This window comes from Dasypus novemcinctus, chromosome 10 (assembly GCF_030445035.2).
Source record: "Dasypus novemcinctus isolate mDasNov1 chromosome 10, mDasNov1.1.hap2, whole genome shotgun sequence".
Lineage (NCBI taxonomy): Eukaryota > Metazoa > Chordata > Mammalia > Cingulata > Dasypodidae > Dasypus > Dasypus novemcinctus.
In genome coordinates this window covers 83,867,469-83,892,692 of record NC_080682.1, presented here as the reverse complement: position 1 = coordinate 83,892,692, position 25,224 = coordinate 83,867,469, and the positions used below count along the sequence as shown (strand labels likewise).

At 37.3% G+C, this 25,224-nt stretch overlaps 1 protein-coding gene across 1 annotated transcript in view; it reads right to left on the bottom strand.

Annotated features, from left to right (window-relative positions):
- The window catches only part of RNF141 (ring finger protein 141), a 33,404-nt gene extending 8,529 nt beyond the window's left edge, over positions 1-24,875 (bottom strand). Inside the window, exons 1-4 of the mRNA XM_004453410.4 lie at positions 24,749-24,875; positions 16,981-17,179; positions 14,070-14,178; positions 5,789-5,970 (exon numbers count right to left, since the gene is read on the bottom strand). Of these exons, the coding sequence (XP_004453467.1) occupies positions 5,789-5,970; positions 14,070-14,178; positions 16,981-17,168 (479 nt within the window). The 5' untranslated portion in view covers positions 17,169-17,179; positions 24,749-24,875. The remainder of the gene's footprint in view (positions 1-5,788; positions 5,971-14,069; positions 14,179-16,980; positions 17,180-24,748) is intronic.
- Between the last annotated feature and the right edge of the window lie 349 nt (positions 24,876-25,224).

Sequence of the window (25,224 nt, the reverse complement as noted above, 5' to 3'; positions counted from 1 at the left end):
GGGAAAAAGTAATAAGAGGGGTAAGTTTCATTTAAAAAGACTGGGTAAAAGAAAAATTATGCAAAGGTTACAAAAATATGGAAAAAACTGGAAATATTCCGGTCTTGCTGAAAATAACTTAGCCCATTTTAATCATATTGAATTTACATAAGTAAATTCAAACAATATATGATTATTCACTGTATAGGATATGGCGCTCTATAAAATATGGACCCTGCCAACAGGACTTTACAAGAGTGATACTTATAATGGGCAGATAATAGAAAGAGTAGTTTAGTCTTAAATATCAGGTGATCTGGTAAATAGAAAAGAGATAAGAAGCAAAGTCTGTGTCCTTAAGAAGCCCTTTTATCCTTTTGGGAAGAAAAGAAATATTGAACCTTCTACTCCAGCCACAATTTGGAGTGTACCTGAACATGTTATGTTTCCCTTTTCTGGAATGCTCTTGTTTAGTAAAGTTCAAACTCAGTAATTCAGTTCAAAATGTCTTCTCTCTGCTCTCAAACCCAACATTTGTCTCAGAGCACTTGAAAACTGCATTTCAGGGAAGCGGACTTGGCCCAATGGATAGGGCGTCCGTCTACCACATGGGAGGTCCGCGGTTCAAACTTTGGGCCTCCTTGACCCGTGTGGAGCTGGCCCATGCGCAGCGCTGATGCGCATAAGGAGTGCCGTGCCACGCAGGGGTGCCCCACATAGAGGGGAGCCCCACGCCCAAGGAGTGTACCCTATAAGGAGAGCTGCCCAGCACGAAAGTTCAGCCTGTCCAAGAATGGCACCACACACAGAGAACTGACGCAGCAAGATGATGCAACGAAAAGAGACACAGATTCTTGTGCCGCTGACAACAACAGAAGCAGACAAAGAAGAACACGTAGCAAATGGACACAGAGAACAGACAACTGGGGTGGGGGAGGGAAGAGGAGAGAAATAAAAATAAATAAATTAAAAAAAAACACAAAAAACATGCATTTTAATTGGTTGTTTATTGGTTGATTACAACATAAACTGTAAGCTCTTTGAATAAGGGGGTTTGTTCTAGGTTTATTGGAGTGATTTTTATTTTATTTGATCTTTTTCTGTATTTTTTAAGTTTTTCTCATCAAGCATATATTACTTTTGTAATCATACAGCAACTGAATGTTTCAAAGCAGATACTATAAGCCTTGTAAGGGTATGAATTATCACTAGCATGTTTTCAGTTTCCTGCTGTGCATATAGCACTGCATATAAGACATTAACATAGCAGTTTAAAATTTGATTTGAAATTAAAATGGAATATAAATAAATGTCAATGTGTATTACATGTAATAAGTGCTAAGTAAGTAAGGAAGAGGTCGGTATATATCAAATTGTTTGGAATGATGAGGTGAAAAATGATTTTGAAAGAGAATATCCTAGCCACATAAAGCTGTGGAGGTAGATAAAAAAGCTGTGTATATGTAATAAGGAGGCTGGCGGGATGCTCCAGGAAGGAAACTGAGAGATAAGATTAAATACAATAGAGATAATCTGATCCTTGAATGTCAAAATAATAGTTTGAACTTGTGTGACAGGCAAACTAGAAATTTAAGCAAGAAGAAATGAACCCCCATTGAAATAGTGCTTTAGGGAGATTAACTGGGAGTGTGGTATGAAAGATAGTCTAGAGGGAGGAAAACTAGTTATTTCAGCAATTTACCTGGAAGATAATCAGGGTCGGGTCTAAAGGGCATTAAAAAAGAAAACTCATAAGTAGTTATAGATTAAATGTTTTGCTTCAGTAATGGGGAAAAGAGGATAGCAACTGAATTGCAATGGGGTAAGTGAATACAAATCTACATGGATGTGGATCGAATATTTGATTTTAGACATGGTGGGTTCAAAATATTTGAAGAATGAAAAATATATATATCTTCAATTCAACATTTAAGTGCCTTTTAGGTGCCACATACTATACCAGACCCTGAGGATACAACGATGATTTAGGATCTCTGCTTTTGAGAAGCTTACAATAATCTAGATCTAAAAATGCAGACTTGGATGTCATTGACAGAGACTGTAATAGACTCCAGAGTGACAGATTCTTCTGAAGGTTAGCGTGTAAAAGTGAGAAGCAGAGGGCTAAGAAAAAGAATGGCATTCTAGATAGAAGTAAAAGAAAGAATAAGAGACACAGAAGCATCCAATGAAACCTGTAAAATATTCATTTGATATTCAGCTACATCTGTAGGAGCACAATAGGAAGGAGAAAGAATCTTCCTCTATTTATCCTTGTTAGAGTGATTAGCTCTAAGCTCCATACTCTGAAAGGTGTATCAACAGGAAGGATCATTCAGGAAAGTCTCCAATACATAGAAGAGTCCCAAATAAACAAAGCCTGGACAAACTGGGGATGCTTATCCTGGAGAACAGAAGGCTCAGTAAGAATCTGATCACTGTTTTCAAATATCTGAAGCTCTGGAAGAGAAAACAGACTTGTTTGGTGGAATTCCACAAGATACAGACACTGAAAACAGAGTAGAATACAGTAATAATTTAATAATAACAGTTAACACTTACAGACACATTATTATGTGCCAGGCACTGTTCTAGCATTTTATACATATTACTTAATCTAACTCTTTGAACAGCCCTATGAGGCAGTTTCTACTGTTATCATTCTCTTTTCTTTTCTTTTTTAAGATTTATTTATTTATCCCCACTGCTGTCTGCTCTCTGTGTCCATTCACTGTGCACTCTTCTCCTCAGGCAGCACCAAGAACCAATCCAGAGACCTTCCGGAGTGGAAGAGAGGTGCTCAATCTTTTGCACCACCCCAGCTCCCTGGTCTGCTATGTCTCTCCTCTGTGTCTCTTTCTGTTGTGTCATCTTGCTGCACCAGCTCTCCAGCTCGGGCCAGCTTGCTGCAGGGCAAGCATTCCTGTGCGGGCCAGCATTCTCCTTGGGCCAGCTTGCCGCCCAGGCCAGCACTCCATGTGGGCCAGCACTCTGTGTGGGCCATCTCGTCATGTGGGCCTGCTTGCCTTCACTAGGCGGCCCCTGGGAATCAAACCCTGGACCTCCCAAATGGTAGATGGGAGCCCAATCACTTGAGCCATATCCACTTCCTTCATTGTCTTTTAAAAGATGAGGAAATGGAGGAAAGAGTTCAAGGAACTTGTCCAGAGTCACACAGTTGAGGATGGAGCCAGGATATGAACAGGGTAGTTTGGTTCTAGCATTTGTGCTGTGCTGCCTGAACAGAGTTAGATTTTAGCTAGTCTGAAAAATATAAAACAAAAGGGAAAACTTTATAGCGATAAAAGAGCCTCAGAGTATGAAAAGACTTGCTTCTCTGAGGCAGTGGATCCCACACTACTCCAAGTGTTCAGGTACAAATTGGAGAACCATTTGGCAAAATGTGGTAAATAAAGTCTGCTACAAAAAGTGTGACCCATGGATCGGAAGCATCGGCACCACCTGTGAGCTTGACAGAATTACTGAATATAAGAGTTTGAGAAGCACTGTAGTAGAAGATCTTTATGTACCAGAGAGTAATAATGTAGCAGTCAGGTGCATGGGCTGTACTGCCAGGCAGCCTGAAGTGAGACAGCTCAGACAATTTCAAGCGTGTCACTCATTTATCTAAACCTCCATTTCTTTAACTGAAATTGTTTCAATAATTGTATTCCCACGGGGCTATTAGAACTTAATGAGTTAATATATGTAAAGCACTCAACACAGTGCCAAATACCATATAATTACTTAATAAATATAAATCATTAATAGAATTATATATCAGACGTAAGGCTGAACTTAAATAAATTCTCCTTAGGTTCCTTTTCAACCTGGTAAGTCTATTTTTCTATGAACTAGTAAAGCAGGTACCACCAGAAACCAAACCAAACCAAACCAAAATACAAAGGCAAAAACAGCCCTATCAAACCAAATAGGCATTGAAACATGAAGGCTAACACTTTCACTTCCTTCATTTAGATGACTGAAACAAGGAAAAAAAAAAAGTGTTACTTTCTTTTCATTTTGCTACTATTGATCTTAAATACACTGTTAAACACTATCTTTAGCTTTCAAAACCTTAAAAACCAAAAGAATCCATTCTAAAGAAGGAAATTTAAAAAGGCAAAAAATCAGATACCTGTCTTTGAAAGATGCTTAAAGACAGACTTTAAAAAATACAGAAAAGGAAACGGACTTTGGCCCAGTGGTTAGGGCGTCCGTCTACCATATGGGAGGTCCGCGGTTCAAACCCCGGGCCTCCTTGACCCGTGTGGAGCTGGCCGTGCGCAGCGCTGATGCGCGCAAGGAGTGCCGTGCCACGCAAGGGTGTCCCCCGTGTGGGGGAGCCCCACGCGCAAGGAGTGCCCCCATGAGGAAAAGCCGCCCAGCATGAAAAGAAAGAGCAGCCTGCCCAGGAATGGCGCCGCCCACACTTCCCGTGCCGCTGACGACAACAGAAGCGAACAAAGAAACAAGACGCAGCAAATAAACACCAAGAACAGACAACCAGGGGAGGGGGGGGGAATTAAATAAATAAATAAATCTTTAAAAAAAAAAACACACAGAAAAGAGGGAGGGGATGTGTCTCCAGCTGCTGAGCACCTGCCGCTGAGCACCTGCCTCTCACATGGGAGGTCCCGGGTTCAGTTCCCGGTGCCTCCTGAAGAAATAAAAACAAACAACAAGCAAACAAATGAAAAAACCAACTCAGGGAAGCTGAGGTGGCTCAGTGGTTGTGTACCAGCTTTCCATATACGAGGTCCCAAGTTCTATCCCTGCTGCCCATTACCTAAAAAAAAAAAAAACCAAACTGAAACAGAAAAGATAAGCCTCTTCCTAAATATTGCCTATAATGTTCTGAAACTCATTTGGCACGTTAATACTTGTATAATCCAAACCTAGAAAACCAAATAATCCTATTTAAAATAAACAGGAAATGATAAATGGAAAATATAATTTAACTACAATATAGCATTTGGAAACTAGTTGGTTAAGAAAGGACCAGAAAATGTAACTATAAAGGAAGCAATAAAAGATAAATTCTTGTTAATCATATTCTTAACTTTAAAATAAAAGTCACTGTCAATACATCATTTCTGCTCTTTACCCAGTATGACAATAAGATAGGATGTCAACATGTCTAGATCCACCTAAGTCTGTTTCCAGTGAGGCATTTACAAATTTGAATTATGATCATGGTTGTCAAATGCCAACAGGTGGGAACTTTCACATGCCAAAAGCATAAAAGAGAAGGAAAGGAAAGTTTAGATAGGATAGACAATATTATGTTAGACCTGAATAAACAAGCACCATCACAGAAAACTCTGGCTGACTTCATTTCCTTTTGCTAAGTCCGTATATGCAGTATGTGCACCAACTGCTTGTTTACTCCTGAATGAGCTATCAAGTCCCAGAGTCAATATGTTAAATTTTAATATTCCAATTAGTCAGACACATTTAGGAAAAACTGGATGATTTTACTAGAGTTTCAGACTTAATTCTCTGAAGGGCTTTGATTTTCTAAGAACCTAAATACTTATTATAACAGGGACATTAACTTTTAAATGCAAGCTTGTAGAGGGGTAGGTGGATTTATGGAAACTGGGGTAACTGAAACATTACCTGCTGTGAGCCACTTTAATTTCCCTTTAATTTGGTATTCTAACAATGCCCTGAAAGAGAATAATCTGGAAACTGAATGTGATTTAAGATGCTGCAAAGAGCACCATCAAAAATATTAATGAGATTTCAGTAGCTTGCATATTGGAAAATAAGTGAAACATGGTAACTGTGCATGTTATAGTTATACCTTCCCATCCAAAGACTAGCCTGACAAGATGTTGCAGATAATGAGTTTTCATCGGGGTTTTCAGAGGTGGAGCTTTGTGCCAATACATCTGCTGCTTGACTTGTGATGTCTTTGTAAAGCTGAATAAACTGATACAAATTCATGATCCGTGATGCTTCCACAATTCCACTGCTTTTGTTAATCTAAAAATACAAAGAAAACGAAAAAAAAAAAAAAAGGGTCATCATTTCTCTATTTAATTTTTCAAAAAAAAAAAAAAAAGGAATACATATCTGGCTAAACATCCTAGGAAATATAAGCTTACAGGGTTTGCATATTACATAACAAGAGAGTAAGAAATCTGAACAAATGAATAATATTATGTCCCTTATATTTGTGGGGTTCAAAGTAGTTACACAGATTATCTCATTTGATGGTCAAATAACCCTATAAGATTTGGCATCATCCTTTTTAAAGTTGATGAGGTTAGGCAACTTTCCCAGAGCAAAAAAATGAATTTAAGAGATCAGTATTGACAATTCTTTTCATTTTAATAAATTTATTTGAATCAAACAATCACTTGCCGTTCTACTACAATTGATTGCTACGACTGATTTGCTACTACAAATAGACTGCTTTTTTGATTAGCTTAAGTTCTACTTATACAAAATTTCCAACTGAATTAAGACAATTACATTAAATTAACTCCTAACAAAAAGTAACTAAGTTTCCCCAGAAGGCCCTGTCAAGCTTTAACAAAAAAATTCCTTTAATATGAAGTGAAACCAGTTACCTAGAAGTTATGTATTTGCTCCAGCATACATTCTACAGGGCAAGGGTGGAGGAGAAGGCAAGGAAGGAATAATGTTGCTTTCAAAAGGCTTCCTGGAGTCTGGGAGTGGGGCACACATCCTTTTTTGAATGAATGAAGCTAGTAGGATGAGGGTGCAGTATTCTTGGATTAAGAACCGGAAGTAATCAGTGAAAGATTAGAGATGTGGAAGACTTCCTTTTAACACAGAAGACGGCATGGAAGTCTGTGGGAATAGTCTTTTTATATTTTTAATTTAACAGCATTATTTTTGTTATTCAAGGGTCTTTTAAATTTACTTTCAAGTTTTTGGATTTTCTTGGGTAGTGGGAAGGGAGAGCCAGATTGGAATTATCAGAAATCTGATTCTTGGTAAGTGGGCTATTTCTTTACCTGATATATATTTACCAGCCTAGTTATAATGATAGCATTAAATGTTTACTATCAGGCATTATTCTCTTTCTTCTTTGTTCATTTGTACTTTTAAAAAAATTCATTAAACTTGGGGGGGGGATACTGAAATGAGGGTGGGGCAGAGTAAAGTTGTTATTAAAAAATGAGATGTCAAAGTTAAATATCATTTAGTATCATTTCATGTTAACTGTAAACCAAAGTAAATGGAACAAACAAGATAAAATAAATATTTAGAAAGAAATGAAGAATGCAGTGAAAGATATGAAGGGCCTTCAAATTGTGAAATGTGTTTTGAAATGTGTTGATGAAACTGGGGATGTGAGAAAGTAAGGTAGTCATGTCACATATTAAAAAAACATTGTAGCAACATTTGCATATTAGGAATGAAAATAATAATAGCTGTAACTAGAAAAAACTGAGAATCAAGCATGAATCAGATTCCATATTATGAAATGGTAGAACCATCTCTAATTACCAGAAAATCGATTAAATTTTGAGAAGGTATAATATATGTGTAGACATAAATATGCAAGATTTTTTGGTAAAAAGAGATAGTATGTGAGGTAGAGGACAAATAAAAGGTAGGGGTGTGGATGTGGCTCAACCATGGAAAGTCCTGAGTTTGGTTCCTGGAGCCTCCTAAAAACAAAAAAACAAACAGAAAGCAAACAAATGGAAAAACCAAATCAGGGATGGTGATATGGTGATATGGCTCAGTGGCTAGGTGCCTGCTTCCCATGTATGAGGTCCTGGGTTCAATCCCTAGTACCTTATAAAAAAAAAAGGTAATAGAATTTACAGAGATTTATAAAACAGAAGAGTCGAGGAAGTTGGGCCAGACTTCCTTCGGAACTGCACAGTATAGAAAAATTAAGGAATAATTCATATAAGCTTAGTGTTATAATAGCAAAGTTTATCATACTGCAACTACTATAACCACAGGAGTCATGCAACAAATATTTATGAGAGGCCATTACTCATTATGAGGGTATTATAGGTACTATGTGCATAGTCCAAGGCACTGGTGGCATAGTGTGTACAAAACAGACAAAATCTCTGTCCTCGTGGAGGTTACATGATAGGCAGAAGAGACAGACAAGTAAAATGCATATGAAGTTAAACAGAAAAAAGAGTTATGTAGAAAATTAAATAGGGGGAGGAAATGCTGAGGGGTTGCAGGAAAGGCCTCAGAGATGGTGACATTTAAGAACTAGAAGAGGTGCCTGAATGAGTCATATGGCTAGCTGGGGGAAAGATCATTCCAGGCTGAAAGAATAGGAAGTGCAAAGGTTGTTAGGCAGAAGTGTACCTGGCTAGGAGCCCAGGGTAGTTGAAACAGAATGAGAGAGGGAGGAGGAGAAAAGTTAGAAGGTGGAATGTAGAGGAATCTGCTTATCATAGAAATGACTTTGGCTTTTATTCCAAGTGCATGGGAAGTCACTGGAAGATTTTGAGCCAAGGAATAATATGACTGGTTGTTTACTGGGAAGAGACAGAATGGGGAAAAAGCAGAAACAGGGAGACCAGTTAGGAGGCTATTGGAATAATCAAGGTAAGAGTTGATAGTGCCTAGGAGTAGGGTGAGAATAGTGGAAGTAGTGAGAACTGGTCAGAATCTGAAAATATTCTGAAGAGAAACCAGATAGGATTTGCTTATGGACTGACTGTAGGCCATGAGAGAAACAAAGAAGCCAAGGATGACTCCAAGGTTTTTGTCTAAGTGATAAAAGGACGAAAATAATATAATGCATGAAGTTTCTTAATAGCTTCCTTAGTCCATAATTTAAAATTAACCTTACTAATTTTTCTAATATTTTTCTCACAAAATATTCCATTTAAGCCTAATTTAATTATTTTTATAACAAATTAAATATTATTTGAGGATAATCATCATAGCAGATGACAGGTAGCCAAGAAAAGGTTTTGTCATAAATACAGATGGTTAAATAATAATTTTTTTAGTTGCTTAAGATGAAGAAAATATGAAACTTTTGGTTTCCTATCACTTTTTAAATTTTATTGTTTTAAAAAATTTTAGGAGGTACTGGGGATTGAACCTAGGACCTTGTATCCTATCAATTTTTCACATTGAACTTCAAGTTTTTCTAATATAAACACTGACTTCTCAGAGATTCCTTAGAAATGAATCTAAGGAATACCAATTAAGATACTCCTTTAGAATATATCTAAAATAAAAAATCACACAAATGAAAACACTCTCTCTTTAATTCTTTGGTTTTTCTGTTTAGAGTTTTATTTTAAGGAAGATGTTTAAAGTAGCCACATAGAGATATAATGATTAGAGACTGGGGCAAAAGAGAAATATGACTAACAGTTAAATTAAAAACATGAATTCTGTGTTTGCCAAAGAAGGGCAATAGAAAAATAAGAGATCAAACAAAAACCTGATACATTTACATTCCCATAAGCTTTTTATATTTTATATTGGCTCCTTTAATGTGAGCTCAGAACTTTATGAAAGAGATGGAGAGGGAATGTAATTTAGGTAATACACTATATCAATCAACAAGGAAACTTCAATCTATCCTTAAAATGAGAATACTTGTTCAACAAGTTTTTGTTATTCAACCTATATTGAGTTCCTACTGAAAGGCTGAGCTATGGGCTATAAGGGAAATAATGATGAATCTGGACATAGTTCCTGCCCTCAGGAGCTTTCTGTCTAGTAGAGGAGTTAAGCACCTAAATAATTTAAATTATTAATATAGAATGTAATTATGAAGTATAAATAAAGTGCTATTGGAGTTTAGAAAAGGGAAGATTCTATGGGTAAGATGGTATTTGAGGTGGGTCTTTAAAGAGACACCAGGTTTAGACATGCAGAAATAAAAGATGTGGCAAAAACTATTAATTACCATATGCCATTCCCCACTTTTCATTGCCAACAGAGCGCTGATTTTGTTTTAGTGTTCACCACCCCCTAAAATCCTGATCTGTCTGATCTAAACCAATCATTATAATCATATTCCCTCTGCCAATGTAGGTGTAAAAAAGAGGACAGGATCTAATATTGATCAATGAGTTGGGAAGAGAGAGCTGCTGGGTCTTTGAATTAACCACACCTGGACCTACCCTCTATCAGTTCTTGATAAATAAGAAAATATTATTTTGTCTAACCTGATAAAATAAGGGATTTCTGTGACTTGTAGGTGATGGCAATTTAAGTGACAGAAGGAATGGACATTCTAGTTGAGGGAATTCTATGACTAAAGTTGAAAACTGCAGATTCCCAGATTCTGTAAGCAGAAAAAGTAATAGGTATACACCCTTAACTGGTTATGCCAGGTTAAGAACACAGAGTATATAAAGGGATAGAGGTAAATAAAGCAAGAAAGATAGTTAGGAGCCACACTGCAGAGGACTGAATGTAAAGGCTTGCAACTACTTTGTAGACAATGAGGAAATGTTGAGGAATTTTAAGTAGGGAAACGCTCTGATGATAGTTGTTCTTTAAAAGGATTAATTTCATAGCTGCATAAATTGGAATTAGAAGGGTCTGGAGGTGTGGAGATTAATACAGAATCTAAAGTAATCTGGGTGAGAAGAAAGAAGGGTCTGAATATGGTTAACAGTCTCCTTGAAGGCATGGAATTTATCTTATCATAAATTCCTACTACGTGGCATACCTTATGTCCTTAAACTTTTACTTGAATAAACTGGAATAAACTGAAAGTTAAATATGGAAGAAGTTAAATTGATAATACCAGATGGCTGATTTAGTGTGGAGGAGGGGGCAAGAAATGAAAGAAGAATGCATATTATTCAGAAATGACCTTTGTTACTGAAATTCTTAATAACTTTACCCTATGCCCTTTGAAGTTGGTTCTCAAATAGTCCTGAAAGATTCTGTGCAATGTAAATTCACAGCTGTGGAATGAAGGAGTTTGGGAAATACTGAGCCTACTTAAATAGGTCTTACATGTTTTTAGCCCAGTTTTCCATTTCTTCTTTTTTTTCTTGAGATTATTTATTTATTTCTCTCCCTTCCCTCCCTCCTTCCCTCAGCTGTCTGCTCTCTGTGTCCATTTGCTGTGTGTTCTTCTGTGTCCGCTTGTATTCTTGTCAGCAGCACCAGGAATCTGTGTCTCTTTTCGTTACATCATCTTGCTGCATCAGCTCTTGTGTGTACAGCGCTACTCCTGGGCAGGCTGCACTTTTTTCGTGCTGGATGGCTCTCCTTACGGGGTGCACTCCTTGCCCGTGGGGTTCCCCTATGCGGGGGACACCCCTGAATGGCATGGCAGTCCTTGTGTGCATCAGCACTGCGTGTGGGTCAGCTCATCGCACAGGTCAGGAGGCCCTGGGTTTGAACCCCGGGCCTCCCCTGTGGTAGGTGGAAGTTCTATCCGTTAAGCGAAATCCTCTTCCCTTCATTTCTTCTTTGTCTTATTCCCTTGCAAAGTCAAAAGCTGCAGATTACCAGAGTTCTTTTTTTGGGGGGTATATTTATAAAACCCTTAATGAATTTAATATAAATATAATATGAACCCATCAAAAATATAAGCAAATAAAAAAACAGAAAATGGGAATATGTGATATTGTATATAATTTTTGAGCTCAGTAATCAAAGTATAAATAACTTAAAACTCAATCCTGGAGGCACCTAGAAAACCATCTGGAGGAGACAGGAATTGAGCTGGGCCTTGTGGCAAGTATAAGACTTAGCAAAGAGGGGAAGGGAGGCATCAAGGAGGCAGAAATGGGCATGGTAGGCAGGGCCAAGTAAATTTGCATAGATATATGCAGGGTTCTTAAAAAGAAGTAGTGAGAGATGTGGATGTGGCTCAAGTGACTGAGCTCCTGCCTACCACATGGGAGGTCCTGGGTTCGGTTCCCTGTGCCTCCAAAAGGAAGAGCAAGACAGCAAGTTGGCATGATGAGCTGGCATAGCAAGCAGATGCAACAAGATGATGCAACAAAGAGACATAAGTAGGAAAACACAATGAGAGCAAAGCAGGGAACTGAGGTGGCTCAAGCAATTAGGTGCCTCCCTCTCACACGGGAAGTCCCTGGTTCAGTTCCAGTGCCTCCAAAAAGAAAATGAACACACAATGAATAGACACAGCAAGTGCAAACAAAGGGGTGGTGGGGGGTGGTGATAAATCTTTTTAAAAAGAAATAAAAAAATAAATCTTAAAAAAAAAAAGTAGTGAGGAAGACTAAGGCTAGGGACACAAGGAGGGTGAATGAGATTAAGGGAGGCCCTGAGAGCCAGGCTCAAATATTAGACTTCATTCCAGATGGTGGGGAACCACTGAAGGTGTTTTGAGTAGGTTGGTGATCTGATGAAAACCATGTTTTAAGGAAGTTAATCAGGTGTGTTATACTGTGTTGACTGGAGAAGAGGACAAGAGAAAGAAAAAGAGAGGAGACCATGGTGGCAGTTCAGTCATGAGGGAGATACTGAGAGTCTCTTGACTAAAACGATAGTAGCAGAGCTGAAAAGACTGGAGTAGATGTGAAATATTTTGAATAAAATACAGAGGACTCCTCAGTGACCTTCTGGATGAGGGGAAGGTGATGGCAGCAGGAGATGAAAAAAATCATGGATGACAGAGAAAGGGGAGAATATGAAGGTACCATCGATAATAACTGAGCATTTCTGAGATACAGCTATTTTATGGGGAAAAAATTCAAGTTTGTTTACAAACTTGTGGCTATACCCTTAGCTGTATGTGTTCTAAGCCCTTGGGTTTTCCTGATAGGTTCTGAAATTATGTATTAAAGACATGAAATCTGTAGCACAGCAAGTAAATACATATCACAATAAAAGTACTGCAACTGTTAAAAAACAAACAGAAAACTTGATCCTGGATTAAGCTGTCAGTATTTCAGAGAGCATTCTGTTATTATAATTTGTAAAACTTCATACAGTGTATGAAGTTACACTGGTGTACCCACTAACACATGAATTACTTTTGTGACAAACAGCATGATTTTTTCCTGTATCATGATTCTCTGGCATCTATTATTATATTACTCTTTAACACTTTGGACTCTTTTTTTAATCAACTAAGCAAATTTTCAGTTTGGATAAGCCCTGATAAAAGGTATCAAGCTATATTTTCTCTAAAACAACTTTAACAAGCACCACTCAATTTCAGGCACTTAGCCAAGTTTAGAATTAACATCTCTCTTTCTTTGTTACTCTAATCCACTTGAAAGTTGTTACTACTTAAATTGATTAAAACTTCTAATTTGATCAACTATCCATTATGAACCCTAACATAAAGCACAGTGATGATGGACATGCTGGGGAAACATGGCATAGTATTTGGGTAACCCCCAGGGTCCATGACTCAAAGGAAAAAATCTCCTAGCCCAGGTGTTCTTTATAGAAAGGTGAGGAATGGACTTGAGGGCAATGCTTAATTTATTGTTTAGATTCATATGGATGGTATTTTGTTTTAGAGCAGGGCTTGGTGTTAAAGGCCTAATAAAATGTTTCTTCATTTTCACCAAAAGATCTGTGGCCTCAAAAAGGTTAAGAACCACTTATCCTAATCCATGCCACTGGTGGATGAGACTTTCTCGTCCTCTACGACAGCTGCCATTATATATTTTTGCACAACTATATAGCCAATTATCAAAGAGACATTAATAGTGCATTAATGATGAAAGATCCATTCTAAAACTAAAAATTACTAAAACAGAAAAACAAAAAAACCGTTTCCAATTTTTCCCCCCAAATGAATGAAATCCAGTGTTCTTAGAAGAAATGATTTCCTAATATAAATTTACTTTTTAAGGAGTCATTTAAGAGCTAAATAGGATGTTACTTTAGGACTCCATTGGCTGCCAGCCATCCAAAACCAAAAAAGAAAGGTGAAGGTAAGAATGAGAGTTTACTACCTCCTTCTCTAATTATAAAAATTTCGGCTGTATAGTAATTAGATAGCCAATGGGATCCAGTTACCTGAAAGGTAATAACAGTATCAAAACTGTTTTATAAGTCCACAAATATTAACATTTATTTCTACTATATTACATTATTAAATTTATTTCTAATTACCAGAAGAGTTTTAGCTCAGAGTTGGAAGTCTCTATTGGTCTCACCTTGGTACAGACCACCCGCACAACCATTTTCCAAAAGGCAGAGGAATCAGACCCAGGTTGTACCTCAAACAGCAGATGTTTATCCTGGCCAGAAGCCACCTTAGCAGTTCTGAAAAGAGATACATGCATTTAATTTTACAAAAATCATAAAAAATAATGTAGTTATGAAACCAGATTTAAGAAACACTTTTTAAACAGAGAGAGATATCTGAAAAGCCACATGAAGACAAATAATACCATAATAATTAAATTCTTAAAGTGAGAATAATGAACGTTTTGATCATAATCATACAACTTAATTTGCAAGATTTTTAAAGTCAAAAGCACAGGAGATGGTATTTATAAAGATCTTTTTATCATATCTGTATCTTAAAGATCTTTAATTTTCTAACAAAGACTGGTAGAAAAAAGAAGTCTAAGAAATCAAGTACTTAATTTAATTGGTTTCACTTATCTGAATTTTGACTATTGCCTCATATGTATATAAAGTGTGAAAAAAATTTGCTTTTTGTTGACTACTTATTTAAACAACAACACTAACATACCTCTGAAAATTTTTGTTTCATAGATAATTTGGGGCTGGATCAAGCAAGACAAGTGATTTTGATTTTGAGACACTATAAATATAGCTCTCCTACCCTCCCCTAGCAAAATAATTTTAATTTAGAGAATCACAAGATTCTAATGCAAACATAATTTTTTGGGAGGATAATTCAATATCATGCTATAAAAAATTTAAATCAGTTCAAAGACATATTTAAATATTGCAGCTTCCTTTTATCATTATTAACATTTTTCTCTGAACACCAGTGGGGATATCATACTCAGCTAAGTGACCTGTGTATAAATAAATGAGGCCATCAAAAATTTAGAAACTACACTAGGTAGCCAAGTCTGCCAATGAAAATAATTCAGTTGTGCCAGTTCCCAGTTTTGTTTTCTAGATCCCAAGTCATGCTCCCTCTGCATAGGTTTAACCTTAGGAGTTCTCAGACAGCACTGCACAATTCTGATCCATGGGAACTGGTTTTAAGAAATAAAGCCAGTCAGTAACTTCTTGTGTTAAATAAATAAAAGGAAGATATTCTTCACCATCACAACTGTATTACACGTTAAGCTTAGCATGTAGAACGATTCCACAGACACATTTTATCCAGTATCTTTAGGCCAAAAGGCAAAATTTCATGGAACAGACTGGGCTTACATATATATATATACTCTAAAGGGATGGCAAATGTTGTTAATTATTCTTCCTAAGAGTTGAAACGATAAACATAAAAAAGCATTCTATTCCTATGATATATTCAATTTTACTCCTTAAGAATATGGTCCCAGAAGTAATACCTCAAATACTAGCATTTGGCTGATAAAAAACAACAAAAAAAGCAATCCCCCATCCAGGGACAAGCACTGTGAATAGTTTAGTGTATATACTTCTAGTTCATTTATATACCTATCTATCTACCTACCAATACAATTTTTTAAAAAATGAGTAAAATCCAGTGTTCTAAAAAGAAATTATCTCCTAAGAGAACTTCAATTTTTAAGACATTTTTTATTCTTCATGACTGGCTAATAAAGTAGACTCCAGCCACATCCATAAAAAGCAGATTTTATCCTTATCTAATGTGTTCAAGATTGTCAAGTAGGTCTCATCATTTGACACAGCTATCACAAAGCCTAGGGAATAGGTTCATGTATCTTACCCTAAACTGTTAATTGTGACTATAATATTCTAAGTTCAGATACTGCTAGGTGGTTTTATTTGGATTTTTTTAGTTTTTAAGGAGAGGTAACATGGGATAGTGGAAAGAGTTTCAGATTCTGGAGAGCTAGATCTGCCATTAATACTTAGGCAAGCATTTTAGACCTCAGTTCTACTGTCCAACTGTCAGCAGAGTGCTCTGCACATGGTATGTACATGTTAGCTAAATTTAATAGACTAAGAGAACCATTACAATCTCATTTAAGAAGCAACTCCAGTGAGTGATAATTATACCACCAGGGGAGAGATGACATATAAAAAGAGGGGTGGGTGTGGGTCCTGCCAGAGGGAGGCTTAATAGTAAGAAGTAGAATTTGTCTACCTGTCACTACAGTAGAAAACAAACCAACAAAAAAGTAATATTTTAAAAGCATTTAAGTCTGGGCCATTCAGGTATGGAGTGTATTTTAATAACTTCTATACCAACCTGAATAAAAAGTGATACAATAAAGATCCTAATTCATGAAGAAAAAGTTAAATTTTATTAAGTGTACTCTTTAAGAAGGCAGAGAAACTTATAGTCCACCTTAGACAGAAATCTATTCAAAATAGTTAAGTAGGGATTTAAAAGGTATTAGCTTATTAGAAAAATCAATAAATACAATATTTCATTCCTCAGTGATGAAAAATGAGCTATTACTATAAATGAATTTCTCTGAAAAAAATAATGGCTCAGTGAGCAAAGACACAAGAGGTTTTTTAAAACCAGCTGAATTGTTGTTGTACAGAAATCTCACTACAGGAGCCTTTCTCTAGAATGGCTAAATTGGCATATTCCCTTCTGCTATGCATCTCTTTAGTGCTTTCAAACAGGAGTCGATTTACAGTCTATTACTAAATAAATGCTGAGATGTTGGGCTGTATATTCTAGAATTGCTTCCATGTGTTTGTGTTCTGTCTTGCCAATTTAAGTTCCTTCAGTCTCTTCTGTTTTCATTATAAATTTTTAAATTGCTACACAGTCTACTTATAATAGGCACTCAATAAATATTTGCCAACTGCTGCTGAAAACTGAAATTAAAGAAGTAAAGCTTGTCACTAAGGTAAGTCTTACAATCTATATCTTTGACTACCTCTTTTACAGCCTTGCCATGTGGGGTATATATCAGGGGGAAACAAAATAAAATGAAAAAGAGCAAGTCTTACGTATCATTAAGTTCAGCTACTCTCCCAAGAAATTCTTCATAAGTTAAGGAGCCACTTTCTCGAACCAATGTGACATGTTTTGCTACTTTTTCTGGTAGCTTGTTAAGAACCAATTGTGTCTGATCTGAAATTTGCTGTCCCATGATGAAATGATGTTTTTCCAAAATCCAGAAAGAGTGGTGCTTCATTCACATAGTTTCTGTCAAACATACATAAAAGTTACTCTTACATATAATATAAAAACAGCAATACACCCATCCCTTAAAAAAAAAAAAAAAAAAAAACTACGAATACCTTTAAGTGGCAATTCAGTAGACACACATGAGCTTAATTAAGGTGGAAAGTTATTTAAATGATTATACTTTTAAAGTAAAGATTTATATTTCTATTTTTCTCAGATACAGCTAAATGAGAAAACAAGATTCACTTTAATGTTATTGGGAAGGTGATGAACTTCTAAGTCCTATAATTTTGCAAATGCAAAAAAATATTTAAAATAACCCCACACAGGCATTTAAGTGATTGTGGAGCTTGTCAACCTTAAATAGTTTTCTTAAGAATATTTCCTGACTGTTTATCATATGTTGGGCTCTAAACAAGTGCTTTCCATATATTATCTCATTTATTTCTTACAACCCTAAAAGGTAAGCATTATTCTATCCCTATTTTATAGATGAGGAACTGGGGCTAAGTTACAACTTATCTAAGGTTACACAGATGGTAAATAATGGAACTGAAATTTGGACACATTCTTTTCAGTTTCTAGTGCTCACACTGTTAACTACTGTGACTGACTCAAAATACATCAGCTGAAAAAGCAAAATGTTGAATCATTTTATTTTATAAATATATAACTCATTTTTTACTTTTAAAGTACATTTAAATTAAAGATATTTGGTTTGAAAAACCTAAGAAAATTAAATATTAGACAATTTAAACACCTCACAGTCTCTCAGGAAAAAAAAGGGGACAATGCTTTTGCTTTTTTAATTCCCCTGGATGTTTTTAACTTAGAATTTATGTAAATTGGTTTCTAAATATGAAGGTGCTGTTTTAGTTAAAAGGCTGGATCACTACTTTAATAACCACTCTAAATATATATCAATAATTAGTTAATTGTTTTTATAATTTAATTACAAGACATGTATTTTATAACCACTTACTCTAAAGTCTTGAAATATATAATTAACTCTATGTTGCCTGGCCAGAGATGAGCTAGATGTTTATATTCTAGAATGCATTTTTCCTTTGGTAAATAATGATCTATCAGAACATCAAGTACTGCGAATATGGTTAAATACTTAGAAAATAAGCTAAATTTTTAATATTTAGCTATGGCAACATATTCTATAACAATGTGAAAATCCCTATTCAGTATGAACATTATTAATAATAGTAAAAGCAACTAATATTTGCTGATCATTTCCATTGTGTAACACATTCTTCTAAGCACTTACATGTATTCATGAATTCAGTCATTTAAATACCCATAACCATTTTATAGATAAAGAAACAGGACAGTTGAGGAAGCAGGTAGAAAGAGATTAAAGTAACTTGCTCAAAGTCACACAGTAACAGTTTTTCCCTCCACTCTTCTAAAGAATAAAATTAGAAGAAGAAAAAAGCATTACAAATTTTTAAAAGTTCCAAGAAATTCCATTTTATTTACTCATCGAAGACAATAATTTTATCTCCCCCGAATCAGCACCATTTCATATAAAGTGGATGAAATACTAACCTTACTTGTAAAGGAAAAGTTTTACTAGGAAACTTGCTTTTTTATTTAAGAAAAAAATATAATTATAACTTTAAAATATAAAACCACTGGATATTTACATTAATACATTTACAATAAGAGTTTTCAATAACCGTAATTATGCAAATTTTGCTTTTGGTATTAAATTTTAATGTACTGTATTTGAGGGTTATCTTTTAGTCACCTTAAATATAGCAATAGTACAATTGCACTAAAAAAAACCTCAACAATTACTGTTTTGAATCTGAGCCTACTTGGCAACCGTAAATATCATATTACAGAGATAATTGAAAGGAAGTTTTTTGGGAAGAACCAGGCCCCTAAAAAAATCTCTGAAGGCAAAATTATATATTTTAAATATAGCTAAGCAGATTCATAGCAACTGTATCCAAAGCAATATAATTAAAGATTTTAGCCTGAAGGAGGTGTCTAGGGTACTCAAGATCAGTGATTTCTGAATTTCACAGACCAGTAAAATCTCAAAGCGACATGTTGAACACATCTCTTTATTCTAAATAAAAAGTTTCCAAAAAGAAACAAACAAAAATCTCCCAAATTTAACAAAATGATTAATTCATTTGAAAAAGAACAATTTATAACCTAAAAGAAGTATATAATGTTAGAATAAAAGTTCTTCCCAGGAATAAAAGTTTCTGTCCCAAGGAGGACAATAACTTCACACAGATTTATACTGCACATATACATGTACACTATACATTGGCCTTATTCTTCTTGTTTTAATCTAAACCTGTAAAAACTTGATCAGGAGTTGACCATTGCTGATTGGTGACAAGGAGCCACTGTGCTACATGACCTTCTTTAAAATTAAATTTAACAAATACCCTGTTCCTGGCACTGTTATGTTCCAGGGATACAATAGTAAGCAAAAGAAGCATTTTCGGTTGGCAAACACACAAATAAACACGTAATTACAAAATGAGAAGTGCTAAGCCAAAGAGGTACAGGGTACTCTGAAAGACTCTAAAAGGCGGACTTCGCCTAGCTTTGCACCAGGGAAGAAGGCCCTGGGCAACATTAGATTTGAGATCAGGACAATCAGAGTAAACACAAGAAGAGTGCAGGCAGGGTGAGGGGAAGACATTCTGGTCAGAGGTTATAGAAGGTGCCTGCCATAGGGAGTATGGTGCCTTTGAAGTAACGAAAAAAGGCCAGAGAGACTAAAGCAGAGAAGGAGAGGGGGAACGCCAACAAGAGTTGGAGCATTTCATGTTTTTATTGACGATGTGAAGACAAGACTGCATGCCTACCCAGTCTGCAAATGACCAAAATTGGAAGGAATGAATAATAGCCTCTGGATAACAGAATCAAGACTGAAATAGATACTGACTTGCTGAAACTAAACAAATTATATTTAATATGACTAAAGTTAAACTTGGAATGCTTTGAAAAGTCAACTGTGTAAAAACACATTGGTAAGACGTGCTTAAAAGTAGTTAAAATATGAAAGATCCAGAGGTTTCAGTCAAAATAAATTGATAGTATAACAAGGACACCTAGGATGCTAAAATAATCCTAAAATCTTGCTAAAAGCACATGTTGAGAGGAAGGAGCCTACAGGTCCCATTGTGTCCTGGACTTGTTAGCTCACACATGTTTTGTATTCAGTTCTGGGCAATCACATTTTTAAAGGGTATTAATAAATTAGAACATATTCAGGAGAGTAACGAAGATGTATGGATCTAGGAAAGGAAACAAAGAATAAATATTCTAGTTAATCATTATTCAAAAGTATGTGAAGAACTGTCATGTGGAAGAGAAGTTAGATTTATTTTATATAGTTACAGAGAACAGAATAGCCAGTAAGTGGATATTAGGCATATTTCAGTTCAATATAAGAATTTCCTATCGTCCATAATTATCCAAAGTAGAAAGTGTCTGGTAATGAGCTTCCTCTCATTGAAAGTATTTAAGTAAATATCAGAAGGCCATCTAAAGGGTGCTATAGAGAAGATTTCTACTCTAAGAAGTGGAACAGGTGACTTTTAACCTAGTATTTTACTCTCAAAATAAAGCTTAACTTCCTTCCAGCCTTCCAGTAACCAATGCAATCAAAATACAATAGTGTAATCATATAGACTTGACAACTTTAAATTATGCCTACAATACATAACAAAGAAAAACAAAACTTTTGGAATATACAGTCTTAATATTTAGTGTCAAACATGTAATGACAATTTAATCAGTGTGCCCACCAACATCATATTTAAAGGGGGAAACAAGCTCTAGAGGCTTGTTTACTGAGTTAGAAAATATCCCCCTTTATTCCTCATTGCTTTGTTCTGGTGTCCTAACTCTGAACGATAAGGTTTTTAATTTGAGGCAACATGTTAATTTGTTAACTTGTGACTGTACTTGGTATTCTGAAAACCAGATCACTAACTCCTCAGATTAAAAGAGAACACCCAGGAAGCGGACTTGGCCCAATGGATAGGGTGACCACCTACCACATGGGAGGTCCGCGGTTCAAACCCCAGGCCTCCTTGACCTGTGTGGAGCTGGCCCATGCGCAGTGCTGATGCGCGCAAGGAGTGCCCGGCGTAGGAGAGCCCCATGAGCAAGGAGTGCGCCCCGTAAAGAGAGCCGCCCAGTGTGAAAAAGTACAGCCTGCCCAAGAATGGCAGCGCACACACGGAGAGTTGACACAAGATGACGCAACAAAAAGAAACACAGATTCCCGGTGCTGCTGATAAGGATAGAAGCGGTCACAAAAGAACATAGCGAGGGAAACGGACTTTGGCCCAGTGGTTAGGGCGTCCGTCTACCATATGGGAGGTCCGCAGTTCAAACCCCGGGCCTCCTTGACCCTTGTGGAGCTGGCCATGCGCAGTGCTGATGTGCGCAGGGAGTGCCGTGCCACGCAAAGGGTGTCCCCTGCGTGAGGGAGCCCCACGCGCAAGGAGTGCGCCCGTGAGGAAAGCCGCCCAGCTTGAAAAGAAAGAGCAGCCTGCCCAGGAATGGCGCCGCCCACACTTCCCGTGCCGCTGACGACAACAGAAGCGGACAAAGAAACAAGACGCAGCAAATAGACACCAAGAACAGACAACCAGGGGAGGGGGGGGATTAAATAAATAAATACATCTTTAAAAAAAAAAAAAAAAAAAAGAACATAGCGAATGGACATAGAGAGCAGACAACTGTGGAGGGGGAGGGGGAAGGAGAGAGAAATAAATAAATCTTTTAAAAAAAAAAGGAGAACACCTAACTAGAGACCACCTAAGAGAGCCTAGACCACTGGTTCTCAACCTGACTCAGTGGTGAAGGCCTGGAATTTAGGGTTTATTTTGAAAATTATAAAATAATGACAAATATCAATGTCCATCACTAGCATAAAAATATGACTCTGTGATCTATTTGCAATATATAACCACAACCAGTACATATTCACAAAAACCATCTGCTGAGGCCATCCTCTATCACCCACCCACAAGCTCTTCAGTGTCCCTCTTTTGTGCTCCCAAGGTATTCTGAACGTACTTTGTTCATCATCAGTTAGGTCATTTGATCCTCCCCCTCTTGAGAACAGCAGTTGCACTTTTGCTTCTGGCAGATATACACCACACAATATATTTACTGAATGAATGCAGTAAATACTGTTGACAGTTTTTGCTTTTTATATTATTCGCTTTGTATTCTCTTGACTCAAGTTAGTTTGTTTAGTTGTGTGCAATACTATTTTGGAGAAATGCAGAGGTTGAAAAATACATGGAAGGAAAAAGTATAAAATTGTGGAAATGTATCATTAATGTTTATATACATTGGGAAACAATCATTATTTGATATTAGCACTGTTGCATTGTCTGTCTAAATCATAGAACAGTAGTAGGGCATAGGAACATAATTTGCAAACTGTTGGCATTGAGTTTGGCAAAAGACAAATCTTTGGTCAAAGTTTCTCAAAGAATGAGAAGCTCTTATACTATTGTACCATCTATAACATAGTTCTTTCTAGACTTTTCTAAATAAAGAACGACTGTTATCTTGAAACTCATGAGAATACTAAGGATTCCAAAAATGCCACATTCTCTAGTGGGTGGTACATACACTTGATCACTTCTTTTTCTAACAAACGTATTGTTGTACTTCAAATATTCCTTACAAAAATATAAAAATCACATCATGGGTAACTGGCAAAATGAAACAAAGCAAAACACACACACACACACTCCCTGAAAAGTTAAACCATAATCCATTCATAAAAGGATTAAAGCAAGGTTGAGAAGCCTCAAGTACAGTAAAATGACTAGTTCACAAGTAATGAAGTTATTTAGTAAATCTCTCTGAAACCTGTTCTCCATCAAGTATCAACTTCTTTACTTACTAAGAAGATATAATTGAAATAATCATCACTATTTTCATTGTCAAGTCACCTTTTAACATCAGGGAGAAAAACAAAGTACTAAAACTAGGTCCCTGAGGATACTGTTTACACATTACTCACTGCTTACTCAAACCCTAGATCTGTAAGCAATATCAGCTATTCTTCAAGACAAGAAATTCATTCATTTATAACAGACAAGACACCGTGAAACGATTAGGTCAGAGTCACTAGAGTCTGGAATGCCTGGTTCTGGGCTTTAAGTCTTAATCAGAAAATGAAAAACAACAAAAGAATAGAGTACTTGGAAATTATGAACATGGGCTTTTAATAACACCAGTGTGTTTGCTAAAATATACTTCATATTTGGAAAAATACACTAGTGCTGTAAGAATTCTTTCTAGACCTTTTTGGGAGGAGGAAGGGAAGGGAAGGGAATTGTATTAGTGTTTAGATAGTGAACCAAGAAGGAGCAGGCTATAAACATTAAACATAAAGTTCACTTACACTAAATGACAAAGAACTAGTATATTTTTGAAACATAAAATATTCTGGAGGAAAATATTTATAAATTGAAGCCAGACACCATAGAAGGAAAGAGAAAAATCCATACTATTTTTGAGTTCTGAATTCAGACAGTATTTCTTCTCAGAGGAGTGACTTCAATACAGAGCGGACTAATTTAGGATCGTTGGATCGCTGCAGCTCATGCCCATGATGAACGCTAAGTGGATGGAGTACATTCTAAAACAAGCAGAATGAGGGGGCTGGGGGTGTGGATACGGATTGTTTTGGGCTGAAGATTTAAGAATTATAAATAGGAAGTTTAGGTGCAGGTTTATAAATATACCAGAGGAAAGAACTGAATCTTTTGGCACAGTGAAATAGGGTAGGGTAGGAATACGGAAATAGTTGCAATTTAATAAAGGGTTGTAGATAAATTTCATTAATAGCAAATACCCATTTCGTAACACGAGACAAGTAACTTAAGAAATAATTTCAAAAGCTATTACATAAGATTTCTTTTCCAGGATTAATTACTACAGTTTACTAGGAAGGAAACGTCGTTTTGTCTCAAGATAGCTAGTTCAGCAGAAAGGCCTCTGGGATGGGTAGCAGCCTAGTTAATTTAGAAATGTAGGGACTGGCTAAGTAGATCGACTTGGCTATTTCTGAGTTAACGCCCCGGCCAAAGGGTTTCTAATCTGGGTAGCCAACCCGGCAGGGTCGCAACACCGCGGACCACCCTCGCGCGGGCTCTTCTTCCCTAGCCGCAGCCCCTCTGCAAACGCACCCATACTTTGAACAACAGCTAAGTCCGGTGCCCGACTGACTGCGCCGGCGGCAATATTCAATTAAAAAAAAAACGGTTCTGGACTCATGAAAGGAAAACTCCCTCTAGATCTTCTAGAGCCACCCCCAATGCGGGACAAACTACCTTCACCCCTAGCAACTGGACACCGCCGGGCCGGGAGTGGTCCATCCAAGAGAGGGCGTCCCAAGCCAGCCCCGCGCTCTAAGCCGAGGCCTGGATAGAGCGGAGGGACCAGGCCTAGCTCCACCCTGCCACTCGGGTCGAAAGTGGAGGCCTGGCTGGTGTTTCTACTCCCAGCCCGAGGGTCGTGGAACAGCTGTGAAGGGAAGCTGCAAAAACACAACAGCGCTGGGGAGCTCACCCCAGCTTCAAGGCATCGCGCTCCCAGTGGCGGCGGCGCCGCCTCAGCCGGCCGCTTTGACCTGCAGGCGCGGGAGCTACTCGAAAGCGGACCCGGTCGCACCTCAGTGACGCAGAGCCCCGCCCCCAGAGAGTTGCCTGGCGACGGTGCCCTAATCTTCCCCTCCAGCGTTCTGTTTAGACTCGGAGGTTCTGCTTCTTCTGGGAACGTTGGCTGGCCGAGTCCCGGAGGCCGTCTGGAAAACGGGGGTGGTCGAGGAAGGCCAAATTGAAGGCCGTACCCTTGTGGAGGCGGGAGAAGCCTCTAGTGGTAGGCTCCTCCAGGCAAATCCTCAGTGGGATGGTTTTGGGTACCGCCTGGCCGACTCCGGTCCCTGCTGGTGCCATGTTCAGAGGGCTGTCGAGGGCCGAACTGGTGACAAAGGCTGTATGTACTGCAAACCTCGGGTTTGGTCGAGGATTGGATTCCATGCCACC